The 13,111-nt window shown below is 55.1% G+C and overlaps 1 protein-coding gene across 1 annotated transcript; it reads left to right on the top strand.

Annotated features, from left to right (window-relative positions):
* The first annotated feature begins 279 nt into the window (after positions 1 to 279).
* Positions 280 to 5,827, top strand: HSD17B7 (hydroxysteroid 17-beta dehydrogenase 7). The gene is made up of 9 exons (XM_065743242.1): positions 280 to 321; positions 406 to 609; positions 694 to 786; positions 1,634 to 1,748; positions 2,258 to 2,452; positions 2,919 to 3,023; positions 4,021 to 4,077; positions 4,212 to 4,310; positions 4,893 to 5,827. The coding sequence occupies exons 1-9, from the start codon at positions 287 to 289 to the stop codon at positions 4,986 to 4,988; spliced, it is 999 nt and encodes a 332-aa protein (XP_065599314.1). The 5' UTR covers positions 280 to 286; the 3' UTR covers positions 4,989 to 5,827.
* Positions 5,828 to 13,111: the final 7,284 nt, after the last annotated feature.

Genomic DNA, 13,111 nt, shown 5'->3' with positions numbered 1-13,111 from the left:
CTTGGGGCTCCGGGGTGACACGTGGGGACGTGGCCCCAAAGCGCGGGGCGAGGGGGCGGGGCCAATCAGGCCACGCCCACCGCCTATATCCCGCCCCGCCTCTCGCCCCACCATCACGCCACCGGCGCTGTGGCCACGCCCCCTCCGTCCGTACTGATTGGTCCAGCCGGGAGGCGGGGCGATGACGTAAGCAGGCGAAGAGGGCGGGGAACGGATATAGGGCGGCGGCGGCGGGCGCCCCGGAATAGCGACCGGGATCGTGACCGGGACCGTGACCGGGATCGGGATGGAGCGCGTTGTGTTGGTGACGGGAGCCAGCGGGTGAGCGCGTGGGGCTGAGCTACGGCTCTCGGGGTGCGGGGTGGGTGTCACCCGCGCATGACGCCGGTCACCGTGCCTTTGCAGCGGCGTGGGGCTGGCGTTGTGCCGGCGGTTGCTGGGAGAGGACGGCCGCATCCATCTGTGCCTCGCCTGCCGCAACACCCAGAAGGCAGAAGCCACGCGGGAGCTGGTGCTGCAGGAGTACCCCGCCGCTCAGGTCTCCACCGTGGAGGTGGACCTGGGCAACCTGGCCTCCGTGCTGCGTGCCGCTCAGGAGCTGCGCTGCAGGTGAGTGGGTCCCCCCCCTTGCCCCTGCCTGACCCCACTGTGTCCTCCTGTGCTCCTCACCCTGCCGTCTCCCTCTCCCTGCAGGTTCCAGCGCCTGGACTTCGTCTACCTCAATGCCGGCATCATGCCCAACCCACACGTCAACTTCAAGGCCCTTTGGAAGGGGCTCCTGTCTGGGTAGGGATGTGGTTGTCGCTGTGGGGTGGCCCTGACTTGAGAGGCAGGTGACCAAGGGTTCAAACTGATGGACCCTAACTCAGCTTAGAATCTTTCCATCCATCCTGGGATCTTAAAACTCTGCACTAGGTCGGGCTACCTTAGATCCCCTGCAACCTTGCCTTCAACACAGAATGGCCTGGGTTGGAAGAGACCTTAAGGATCGTGCATCTCCAACCCCCTGCCACAGGCAGGGCAACCAACCTCCTTATTTAATACTAGACCAGGTTGCCCAAGGCCCCATCCAATCTGGCCTTGAACATCTCTAGGGACAGGGCATCCTGTACAGATGGGGCATCCCCAGCTTCTCTGGGCAGCCTGTGCCAGGGCCTTGTCCCCATAGAGGAGATTCTTATGTTCAGCTGAAGTCTGCACTCGTTCAGATTAAAACCTTTGCCCTGGAGTGCCAGGAGGTGTGGCTGTGCTTGGGGCACCCTGTTTGCAGTCTGAGCGCCGCTGTGGGCTCGAGGGGAGGTTGGTGCTCAGCCCAGGCCTGGGGAGAGGCGAGAAATACTTGTGTGTTCTTGAAGGGTGAAGTGTAGTCTCACTGGGTCTTTTCTCTGTGTATTTTGGTTTCCCAGCTGTGAGTTGCGTTGTTTTGTGAAGCTGTGGTAGCAGCAGGCTGTTAATGGCAGAGCTGAGCTGAGGACTGAAGTTATGGGATGGATTCTGATACGCTTGGGTGCTGAATGTAGACACTGGGCTGCTTTCCTTATCTGCTCCTAGGTTTTTGCTCTATGCCACACTCTATGAGCTTGTTTTTTTGTTTCTGAATGCTTCCTCTCTATCTCTCACCCTTGGCTTCCAGGAGACTGCTCCACATGCTGACCACTGCAGAAGGTGTCATGACACAGACAGACAGACTGAACGGGGATGGGCTGCAGGAGGTGTTCACCACCAACCTCTTTGGGCACTTCATCCTGGTGAGGATGTGTGAAGGTCGGGCTCTGGGTCTGGGTAACACGTCGCAGCGGGTGCTGATGTGGGTTCTGCCTTTCAGTTTCTGATCCTGGTGCAAGCTGAAGTCTGATAGGTAAAGAACGTTAGGAGAAAGGTCTCCTGCTGTGTTGAAATAGCTCTACGTGGTCACAGAGTTGTTGCTGTAAGGATTAACGTAGTCTGAAGCTTACTGTAGTCAATGGGTAGAGGTAAACTAGGCATAGCTCTTTCTTTCTCCAAGGAGGCCACCAGGGCTTGGCTTTGTGGAGTTCTCAAGTGCTTCTCTGAGCTGTGCAGAGGACTGCCACTGCTTTTACAGCTTCCTGGGAAACCTGGGCTGAAGCTGCCCCTGAGCTGTGACTGTTTTTTCCAGCAACCCATGTATGAAGGCTGGCCAAAAAAAGAAGGAAAAAGGAAAGCTGAGCTTCCAGCTTTTCAGAATGGTAAACCTATGCCATGAAGCTTTACAATTGTGGTGACGATTCTTTTTCAGGTTCGTCAGCTTGAGTCTCTGCTCTGCGGTAATGAAAAGCCATCAAGACTCATCTGGACCTCTTCCAGCAATGCAAGGGAATCTGCCTTCAGCCTCTCTGACTATCAGCATGCCAAGGGGCAGGAATCATACAGTTCCTCCAAATATGCCACTGACCTGACAAGCGTGGCTCTGAACAGGAAATTTAATAAGCAGGTGATGATGGGGATTTGTGTGTCTGAAGGACTTAATGAGCACATACTGTTTGTAATTATTGTTACATGGTTGTTGCCTTGCTGCATTAGTTCACGGCAATCAGATCTGCACCCTAATGCATGCGTAGGAACCTGCTGTGGCTGCACTGGTGGGGCACGCAGGCTGCCAGCCACACGTCTTCCTGCACAGTGTGGTTCTGAAAGCACAAGCTTTTAGGAGATGTTCCTACCTTGCAAGCTTTAGTTTTCTATTTAAACCAAAGAGTTGGTCTTAAAGAGCAAAGGGCTGATGTGCTGACTGCTCTTCTCAGGTGCACGTTTGCTTGAGGCAGAGGCACTGCTGTCTGTTGTGTCATCTCTGTGCCGGTGTCCAAGCTTGTCCCACTAAAGAAGCACTGAGAGAGTAGGGGTGGGAGCCCTTCTTTACTACTGTGTAGTTACAAACTGACTCGATTTCTTCTCTGCAGGGTCTGTATTCCAGTGTTGTTTGTCCCGGCCTCGTTATGTCCAACATGACCTACAGAATTTTGCCGGTCTTTCTGTGGGTGCTGCTGATGCCCATCATGTATTTGGTAAGGGGCTCTTAGTTGGTTTGAGGGAGCTCTTTGGAGCAGCCTTCTTGTAGCTTCTCACTACTGTTATGGCTCTGTGGCTCTTCTGTTGAATTGGGCAGGCTTGCCCTATGTGGGATATGGGTTTCCTCAAAGCAACCCTTTGGAGCAGCAGGCTTCCTGGGAGGAGAGAGGTGGCAGTCTCCTTCTCCAGGAGCTTCTTGTATTATAGGACACAGAGGGGAGAGCTAATGCCAGCCCCTTAACCTACACCAGGTGGGTGCTGCTTCTCTTGCTATCTGACACAGCCTGGTATCCGGAGCAGCTTTCAGGAATTACTCTGGGTGTCTGCTTCTTGTGGGCTGTTCTTCCAGTGAAGATGCAAAGCACAGCTTGGGGAATGCAAGGCTTTGTTGCATCTGCTTGGCGCTGGGAGGAGGATGACACTGCTGGTGTCTTTATTCTGCTGTAGGTCCCTTGTGGAAAGGAGAAACAGAAGCTGTAGCCGGGTCTTGCAGACCTGCCCTTGGGTACTACAGGTCCTGGTTTTCCCAGCAGAACTTCTCCAAGCAGCTCTGCTGCTGAGGTGTACTGCACGTGGACAGAGCTCAGCTCTTCAGCTGCAGTTGCTTCAGCAAGATTCCCCATGCCAGCCTGGTGTGGGCTTGCAAAATAACGTGCCTTTCAGCAGTAGTGGAGTTCTGGACAAAGCTTGTCCTTTGTTCTTTGACAACTCAGGGGGCAGGAGGCAAAGTGTCTATGAGCTGTGTTCTTGCCTTGTTGCCTGCCTCCTCCTGCCTATGGAGTGAGGCATGCTGGTCTGGTTGGTGACCCAGGGAGTCAACCTTGCAGGGTCAGAGGGATGCTGCAGTTGTGAGCGTGTAGCATTGCCTGTAGGCAGCTTGATCTCCAAGTGCCTGAGCAATTCTACCCCTGTTAGGTAACCTTGTGTTGTTGGGCTTGTCAAAGAAACCTTGGGTCAAAATACTGATTCCTTCTTGTAATTTTTTCCCGTCAGATACGTTTCTTTGCCAAGATTTACACTCTGACACCATATAATGGAGCAGAAGCTCATGTAAGTGGTTCTCTATTTAACTTAGCAGCCCTCTTTCTTGGTAGCTCTTCCCAGCACCTGCTGGGTCCCTGCCTACAGGTTTGGTTGGGACTGCTGTGCTGTGCTTGGCTGTGACTCTGTGCTGTTCTTCCTAGGTGTGGCTGTTCAAGCAGAAGCCAGAATACCTGGATGCACTTGTGAAGTACCACAGCTGTACCTCTGGACTGGGGAAGAACTACGTGGAGCCCAGAAAGGTGAATGGAGCAGCAGCCTCCTGCCATGGGGGCTTGGCTTGGCTGGGGTCCTGCCTGGCACAGCATGTGGAAGGGTTGGTGATGGAGGTCCTGTGACTGGAGAGGAAACCAGCTGTGTGCTGAGCAGCAGGGAGGAATGTGGGGCTATCTATGAGGTTTTCCTGGAGTAACACATCTGCCATCCCTATGCTGGAGTCTGGTAGCTCTAGGACAATCCCTCCACTGGGATGGGTGAGATGGGAACAAAGGCAACACTAAGTATTTCTGCTGTCTGCTGATGCTCGGGTGGTAGCAGGGGAGTGTGGCAGCTGGAGGTACTTTTGTTCTCTGACAGTGTGTCGTGGCTGAGGTTGCTGCATCACAAGCTCAATTTGAACAGGCTCCATCTATGACCTGGTGTTTTGGTAGTGAAGATTTTGCTCAGAGCAGGATCAGTGTGTTTGCTTCCCCAAAATATGCTCTGGGCTGTGCTCCAGAGGTGGATCCCTTTGGGTGCACCTCTAGAGAATCCAGAGCTGCTCTCAGCATCTGCACAGGCTGCCACCAGTGGCATGTCTCAGTACCCTTCTTCTTCTTTTCCAGCTTGATGTGGATGAGGAAACAGCTGAGAAATTTTACCAGAAGCTGTTGGAGCTGGAGGAGCAGACTCTAGAGAAATATGGCGATCTCCTAGACTAAATAAAACTCATTCTCAGTGAGTTAAGTCTTCTGTCAGTAACACGGGCTTCCTTCATTCTGGTGCTACTTGGGATCCCTGTTGTTCAGTGGGCTCATGGCTTAAGCACTGATCTTCCTTCTCTACAGAAGGTAAACAGTTCCTGAAAATGAAAATGAGAGAACTGAAGAAAAATATTTAGTCTTTCTGGTATGGGATTTTCCTGGCATAAAACTGGAGACCTAGTAGGCGGAAACTGTCCTAACGTGGTTGTGAGGCGTTGTCTTCTATAAGCATGACTGAATTGTGTGCAGCTCAAGAGGAGCCTCAAAACATGGTTTGAATCTGGCTTGGTATGGGGAAGGCAACAGCCTGGGGTGCTGCTGTGAGTTGCAGCTCCACCAGTCCTTCGAGATGGTTTGAACTCATGACCTGTGGTTAATCCTGACGTACTTGAAGGCCTGACTTCAGCTGAGCTGGGGGTAGCAAGACTGAGTCTTGCTGAAGGTCAGCCCGCGCATGGCTCTGAAGCAAAGCTCCTGAAAAAGCAGGTTTGGTCCCGAAGTGGAATTGCTCTCCTCACCTTTGCTGTGAGGGTAGATGCTGTTTGGAGAACACGAGACATCCCTTGGATCTGAGGCCCCATGTTCTGGCCATGACTGACTGGAAAGGCTGAAGCTGTTGAAGTTAGCTGGGTTTCAGGGCCTGGCTGCTCTGCCTGTTGCAAGGACGAGGTTACCCAGTTATTTTATCTGTTTAACTGCCTTTTTATATTTAATAAGTATCCTTTCTGTTACCTATCTTGCGAGTGCCTGGTGTATTTCCAATGTTGAACCAAATAAACAATTAGCACTGACTTGTCCTTGCTATGGCGGAGTTTTTGCTGCGATACCTGGATGCTGCTGGCTGCGAGGGGGGGGGGGGAGGGGGCAAACCTGTGTGCAGTGGGGGAGTGAGGGGTCCCCAGGGGAGCTGTGAACAACCTGCTCGTGTGCCTTGTAATTGATGCCCGCCATTAGTAACTTCTGAGGATTTCTGCGTGGTTTTGTCTCGGGCAAGCATTCAACGTACAATTTCCCCGCTTCAAGTGCTTGGGAGAAGTGGATGTCTCTGGCGCTTACTCACTCATGTTGTCACCCAACTAGTGATTAACTACCGTGCTACTGGGAGCAGCAGCTGTGCCTGGGCACTGCCCTGGGGCAGGCAGGATCTGGCGGGAAGGCTTAGCATGCACAGGCTCTCACTTCTGTAATGCAAATGGAGGGTGTGCTTGTGTGGGCCCTCCATTACGCATAGCAAATGCCGACCTGGGCTCCAGCTTTGTTCGGCTGAGTCCCTCAGAGCTGTGATCCCACTTCTCTAAGCAGGAAAGGAGATAGCAATAGCAAGCCAGTGGCTGGCTGCCTACGTCCCCCTGGGCTTCTGTGTACTTTATCCTACAACACTGTTTGGCTTCTTGTTCTAGAGATTAATTAAGCATTTCCCTTGATTGGTTTTAGACACGTTAACGTTGCAGTGCTTCTGCCCTGGGATTTGGTCATTTATCCACTACAGCTTTGGGATTCTCACAGCCAGAGACACTCCGTCATTCCTTGTATTATGGATGCTGTGCCGTGCTCTGACTGCTCATTGTTCCCTTCTTCGGGATGTAAGGTACGGGGCAGCAGATATTGCTCACGGCAGTCTGACACAACACTTCGTGAAATGAGCTTGTGGGAGGTGGGAAGCAGAGGGTTCTTGTTCCAAGTTAATCACAGGTGTTGTTTGTGCCTCCTCTCAGAGCCAGCTGCGCAGTGGGGTTTGGTATAGAGTAAGAAATGCACACAGCCCTGACACCATAGCTGTGATGGTGTGAGGAATGCAGTGGGATCTGGAGAAGCCAGCTTTCCATCAACTGCTGTAGGTGGAGAAAGCAAATGTTTTCTGGTGTGTAACCTTCTTCTTCTTGTGCAACCTGGGATGAAGTAATCGATTTCCAGGATGGGCAGAGATTGACAATAGTAGGGATCTTGGATGATTTTTGTGCAGTTGCTGTGGGAGGTAAGCCCGGTGGGATGCGACAAGTGCTTTTTGCTTGTATGGAGGTTCCAGCTCTGTTTCTTGCTTGGCCTTCAGCTGGGAACCATGGGCAGAACCTGGTCCCTTGGAAGGGAGGCTGCCCTACGCCTTGGCGCAGCCCGGCTGCTTATTGTCCTTGGCTGACTCCCTGGAGGTAGCAGGCAGGTCAACGTGTTCCTGGAGAAGTGAGTGCTGGGCTGCCCTAGTTCCCAATCCCTTCTTCGTGCCCTGGCCCTGTGTTGTTCTGGGCTGTCTGGTGCAGGGATGGCAGGCAAGGAGGTGTTTGGAGCTGTTCTGGGCTCCGGATGTGCCCAGGGATTTGCTGAGTGGTTCTGGTGCAGCACTCAACTTGCTCAGCTGCATCGAGAGTAAGACGGTGACCAGAACCCGAAAGCTTTGCACTGAAGCCATCTAAAGGTGATCTTTTCCCTTCTTGGTGGCTCTGGTCCAAGCCCAGCAGCATGTCCTGGTTCAGGTGTCTGCCCCAGGTGCCTGAGCAGAGCCAGGCTCTGCTCTGAGTGGCAGATCGGTGGGGTTGGTGGCTCCTTGCATGCTGCTCTTGCCTAACAGATGTGTGTGTGTGGAGCTTTATCCCCAGCTAATCCTTCTAGCTAGAGGCACATCCAGTCATAAAACTGGTAATGGAGAAATGGCAACTGGGTTAAGGAGAGCAGGCGAGTGCTACTTGAGTCCATCAGCCTCTTCCAGCACACTTCACCTTGTGTGCTATGGCACTGGAAACCAACCAATGCCAAGGTGTGAGTCAAGGATACTGCTTGGGTGATGCACATGGAACTGGCAAGCCCTTTGTGCAGCAAAAACAGCTCCTACCTGGAGCACACGGCCAAGGGTGACAAAGACAGGTGAAAAATGCGGGGACATGTGACGAGTGACAAGTCTGGAATGGCAGCAGTGAGTCAGTGCTGAAGCAGGAGTCTTCTGCTGGTATGGGGGCTTCCAGAAATGCTCTGAGGTGGGTGCTAAGCATGAAAGCTTGCTGTGGTTGTTTCACAATGTCCTGAGTGGCTGGGTTGCGTGTTCCTCCTTTGTTAGCCATTGTGACTTGTCCCCAGCCACTGACCTCTTATCTCTACAGGCAAAGGAGCTGCCATGCTCCAAGTGCAGCTCAAGTCAACCACCACTTACAGCTCAGCTGGCTTTACCTATGTAGGGCACTGGTTGTAGGAGTGGGAGTGGTAGGGCTGAACTGTGCTGGGCTGGGTGAGCTCTGTTCCTCCAGCACAGAATCGCTGGTAAGCAGATCAGTCCCTGTAAACAGGGGCAGAGGCAATGCAGCCATCCTGTTTCAAAACATCCAGTATTAATTTTCCAGTGGCAGATGTACAGTGCTCAGCAGGGAGCTGCCCAAGCTAGGGGCAAACAGAACAGTGCTGAAGGGCTGAGCTGCACGTGAGGAGACAAAGCCTCTCTAGGGACTCTCAAAGGAGCACAACAGCTCCGTGGAGAAGAATCAGCAGGGCATGGGGCTAGATGGATTTGCTGCTGGCTCAGGGCCACGTCCAGGTGACTTCTGAAGTCCCCAGGATGAAGATGCCTGTCCCAGAGTTGCACTGCTCCCGTTTTCCTGCCTGTTTTCAGCTTCTGAGGGTCCCAGTGAGAAACTTGAAATGGAAAAGGATGGTTGTTCACCTACAGTGGGACAGCAAAAGCCAGGCCTGCTTACGTGGCTCTGGCGACCTCATTGCTGAGGTAGGCTTCTGCCATCTGTATCTCTGGTACATCCTTCCACAGCAGCCCCCTGGCCAGCTGGGCAGCTCCTGCCTTGCTAGCATCTGCTGTGAAGGAGCAAGGTAGAGATGGGAGACTCCATGATGTCTCCCCGTGCCCCCTTCATCTGCCTAAAACTGGGCTGCGGGCACCTTGGTGTGACTCTAATTGTTGTCCTATGACACACAGGGCCAGGCTGGGCGACACTGAGGATTATTTGGTCCTGGACATGCTGCTGGGGGTATCTCGTCATGCTGGTGGCACGAGGCGGATGTGTCCCTGTGTCACACGCCCTGCTGCTTGCTGCCCACCCAGTGCCAAGCTATGCTGTGTTGTCAGCTGCAGCAGGTCCGGCCGGCACCCCGCATGACCCAGGAAGCCCTGTCACCTCATTATCAGCCCTTGCTCATCTGCCTTTCTTCCCCACCTTTTCCGCTCAGCTGTGTGGCTGGGATGAGGGGTGCAGGCACGTGGTGGGTTGGTTCCTCACCCACGTGGGAGCCATGGGCTGAACTGCTGTGTCCTGGGCTTTGTGAGAACATGGTTTGTTGGAACAGGAAAGGCAGCCACTGCTCTCACCTGTGCTTGGTTCATAGCTCTGCCAAGTGCTGAGCACCAGCAGCTCCTGCAAGGGCTGCCTGGCTGAGTGGAGCTCTGCCCACATTTCCCCTGCAGCTTTTGGAAACTAACTTCTGTCTGAGCTGGAGGTCTCCTCAGGAAATGTGAGTGGGAAACCAGGACAGGCTTTGCTTCCTTGCTTCACTCAGCTGTGAGCAGTACTGGGGCCTCCTGAGCCCCTGCATCCCGTGTTCTGTGTCTGCAGGGCTGTGTCCCCACCAAGGCAGGGCCCTGGGCACTGATGCTGGCTGCAGGACCCTGGCACAGTTTTCCCCAGCAGACAGGGCACGCTGTGCTTCCCCAGAGTGTGGGTTCGAGGAGAACGTGTTTTGAAACCCAGCAAGGTGGATCCTCCCATTGATCACTGGGGCCTGAACAGGTTTAATTATAGTGTGCAGTGGGGACAGTGCAAGCCAGCTGGTGGGAGACAGGATGTGTACAGCTGTGTGCATGCACTGTGAGGGGGGAGAATAGGGGGGCGAAATGGGAATGGACATTGGATGCTTCCCTCCACTGCCCTCTGTCTGGAGCAGCCTGGGAACATGGACTTCAGAGTAATGTGGCTACAGAGCAGAACGTGTTTGAAAGTCCCACCCTTCTCTTGGTGGAGTGAGCCAGCCTGAATTCTATACTCAACTCCTGTGCAGCTCAGCTTGGTGTGGGGTCTCCAAAATCCAGCTTTTAGGTGCCCTGACCAGGTGGAATAGACCCGCTTAGGAAGCTGGGGGCACATTACAGCCCCCTGGTACAGTTAAGCACTCCTGGCTTGGACAGAGCTCCCCGCCTGTCTAGGGCATGGGGCAGAAGAGGTGCTGGCATGGTTGTGCCTCTTGCAGGCAACAAGCTGGGCAGCCTCAGAAGCAGCCACCTTCCAGGGCAGGTGTGCATTCACTGAGTCCCATTTGACTCACAGACGGAATTGTCGTTGCTGAGGTCAGTTGAGAGCCACTCAGATTGCTGGTCAGTTTGGATTTGCATCATGAGCTATCCTGCATTGTCACCTGCTCGTCGGGATGGCTTTCCTCCTCCAGTGGAGGGAGAAGGCACTGAGCTCTCCCTGTCCTGGCATCAGTCAATACACAAGGGGCTGTGCATCCACTCTCCTGCCCTCATGCCATGACCCAGGTTAAGAGGCTTCTGCTGGGACCACCTCTCACTCCAGGTGCTCAGGTGGCCCTTGGCAGTGGTAGAAACATTGCTTTCATGAGACACCTCGGGCTGCAGAGCCCAAGGATGTGACAGCATATGCCTCAAAACTGTTCCTCTGTATGACCCCTAGAAGACACAGCTGGGTGACGTGGTGCAGCAGGGGTGCTGATGATGCAGCCTGCATCCAGCTGCTTTGGTCTCTTCCATCAGGATGTGGTCTGCCACCAGAGGTCATGGGACCAGAGAATGCAGGAGGAGAGGCCGTGAAAAGGATCTGGCAGCTCTGGCATGCTCCAGGCATGCAGGTGATGTGCCCCACCGGGAAATGTGGGTAACTCTCAGCTAAGGAAATATCCGCTGTGAACCAGGTGATGGTCAACGTCCACGTGAACGATCCGGGTGACGGGGCACCCTCAGCACGTCTGCAGACGACAAACTGCTGATGCACCAAAGGGCAGTGCTGCCATCCAGAGGGACTGGATTGGTGGGTAGGTGGGAACCGCCTGGAGCTGAGCGAGAAGTACAGAGTCCTGGGCGGGCGAGGAGCAAGCCCAGGCATCGGGACATCCCGCAGAGCGAACTTTCGGGGATGGAGCCGGTGGTCCTGGGGGACGCCTGGTGGACAGCCCGGGACGCTCCGTGTGGCGAATTTCAGCAGTGAGCATCCCAGGGCGTGCAGCGGCTCAGCAGAGGCGGCCGTGCCGCGGGATGGTGCTGCGGTGCCTCTGAGCGTTGGATCGGCACAACACGGCGCAGCTCAGCTCGGCACGGCACGGCAGAACTTTTCTTTGCAGCGAGGTCGCCCCGCTGGCTCGTGCTGAGCCGTGCTGAGCCGAGCTGCTCCGGGCTGAGCCCTCCCAGGGACCAGGACAATGCATTTCTCGCTCAGCTCCACCTGCCCACCTCTCCAGTCCCTCTGGATGGCAGCACTGCCCTTTGGTGCCTCAGCAGCTGTTGCTCCCAGGTTTGTCGCCTGCAGATGTGCTGGGGGTGCCCCGTCACCCGGATCGTTCACTTGGGGGTTCAGCAGGGCTGTACCACCACCGACCTCCAGGGCACCCTGCAAGCTGCTGGCCCCCAGCTAGACCTTCTCCAGGCTGAGCAGTCCCAGGTCTCTCAGCCTCTCCTCGTGTTCGTGGCCCTTCACGGGAGGGTCTTCCAAGGAGCTCCGTGTCCCTCCTGTGCTGGGGAGCCCAGCACTGTGCTCCTGGTGCAGCTTCACCAGTGCCGAGGAGAAGAGTAGGATCACTGCTAGCACCAGTCAGCCCGATGCAGCTCAGCGCCCCATCTTTTGTGCAGCAGGGACACCCTACTGGCTCAGCTCGGCATGGCACAGCTCAGCACGTCTCAGCTTGGTTTGGCACAGCCCCAGCCTTGTGGCAGAGCTCATTCAGGAAGGTGCACAGGTGAGCTCGCAGCCTCCCATCATCCCACAGAGCTCAGCAGACCCTGAGGCACGTTGGCACGATCTCCTTCTGTGTGTTTGTCCTGTTGGGCCATTTCTTGGAGGAGGAATATTCAGAACTTAGAGATGACCGCAGTGAGTCTGCACTTCCCACCCCTGTCTCCTCTTGGCCCCGGAGGACAGGCTTAAACTTGCCTTCAGCCCAAACTAAATACCACCAGAACCACTTTCTTCCCCTTGTACAGAAATGAAAGCAACAAAGGATGTTGATAACACATGAGATCCTTCCTTTTCCGTGCACTCAGGCTGCTCGTCCCATGAGCCCAAGGTGTGCAGGGATGAGAGCCTCAGTGCCACCAGACAGCAGCCAGGTGGCTATGGGACTTTTAGCGTGAGACCATTTCCCCTTGTCCTGTCACAGCAAACCCTGCTAAAGGGTGTCCCCTTCTTTCTTGCAGGCCACCCTCAGGTCTCCTCAGAGCCTTCTCCTCTCCATGCTGATCAGCCCCAGCTCTCAGCCTGTCTCTGTAGAGAGGTGTTCTGTCCCTTGGGTCATTTTGTGTCCCTCCTCATCCACAGACTCGCTGAGGACGCACTCAATCCCACTATGTTAAAGATGTTAAAGAGCACTGACCACGGAGGACGCTGCTCGTCACTGCTGCCCACGCGGGCACTGAGGGATTAACCATCACGTTCCAGGTGTGATCCCACAACTCTTCCACTTGTTGAATCTGTATCTTTCCAATTTTGAGGAAGGAATGTTACAGGGGACCGTGTCAAAGGCCTCACTGAAGTCCAGATAGACGACATCAGAGGCTCTTCCCTTGTCCAATACTGCATGGCTGCTACAGCCCGGGCATGCTGATGTGACCCGCGGGCTCCCCAGCGGTGGAGAGCAGCAGGTCCAGCACAGCATCCCTAAGCTGGGGCTGCCTATCACAGGCTCGATGACTTCTCCTTCCAGGAGCCTCGCGGGTTGATCCCAGCTCGGGGCGGGCACGCGGCTCCACCTGCCCCTGGGGGTCGGCCGGCCCCGCTTGGACTCCTCCTCCTCCTCCTGCCGAGGGGGAGGCAGGGAAGGAGGGAGGGAAGGAGGCGGGGATGGAGGCGGGGGCCCGGCCCGGCCCCGCCCGCGCCCGCCGCGCCGCACCTGAGCGAGCAGCGGCGGCTCCGCGCCCGCCCCGGCTC

The sequence above is a fragment of the Cyrtonyx montezumae genome, unplaced genomic scaffold (genome assembly GCF_038088225.1).
Source record: "Cyrtonyx montezumae isolate F1298 unplaced genomic scaffold, pur_monq_1.0 scaffold_1, whole genome shotgun sequence".
Lineage (NCBI taxonomy): Eukaryota > Metazoa > Chordata > Aves > Galliformes > Odontophoridae > Cyrtonyx > Cyrtonyx montezumae.
The sequence above is the reverse complement of the archived record's forward strand: the minus strand, read 5'-3'. Positions and strand labels throughout refer to the sequence as shown.

Bases quoted from the DNA above. Each gene is read 5' to 3' on its own strand.
- HSD17B7 (XM_065743242.1), top strand. From the start codon at position 287: ATGGAGCGCGTTGTGTTGGTGACGGGAGCCAGCGG. The intron at 322-405 runs GTGAGCGCGTGG...GTGCCTTTGCAG, and splicing joins TTGGTGACGGGAGCCAGCGG to CGGCGTGGGGCTGGCGTTGT. The intron at 787-1,633 runs GTAGGGATGTGG...CTTGGCTTCCAG, and splicing joins TGGAAGGGGCTCCTGTCTGG to GAGACTGCTCCACATGCTGA.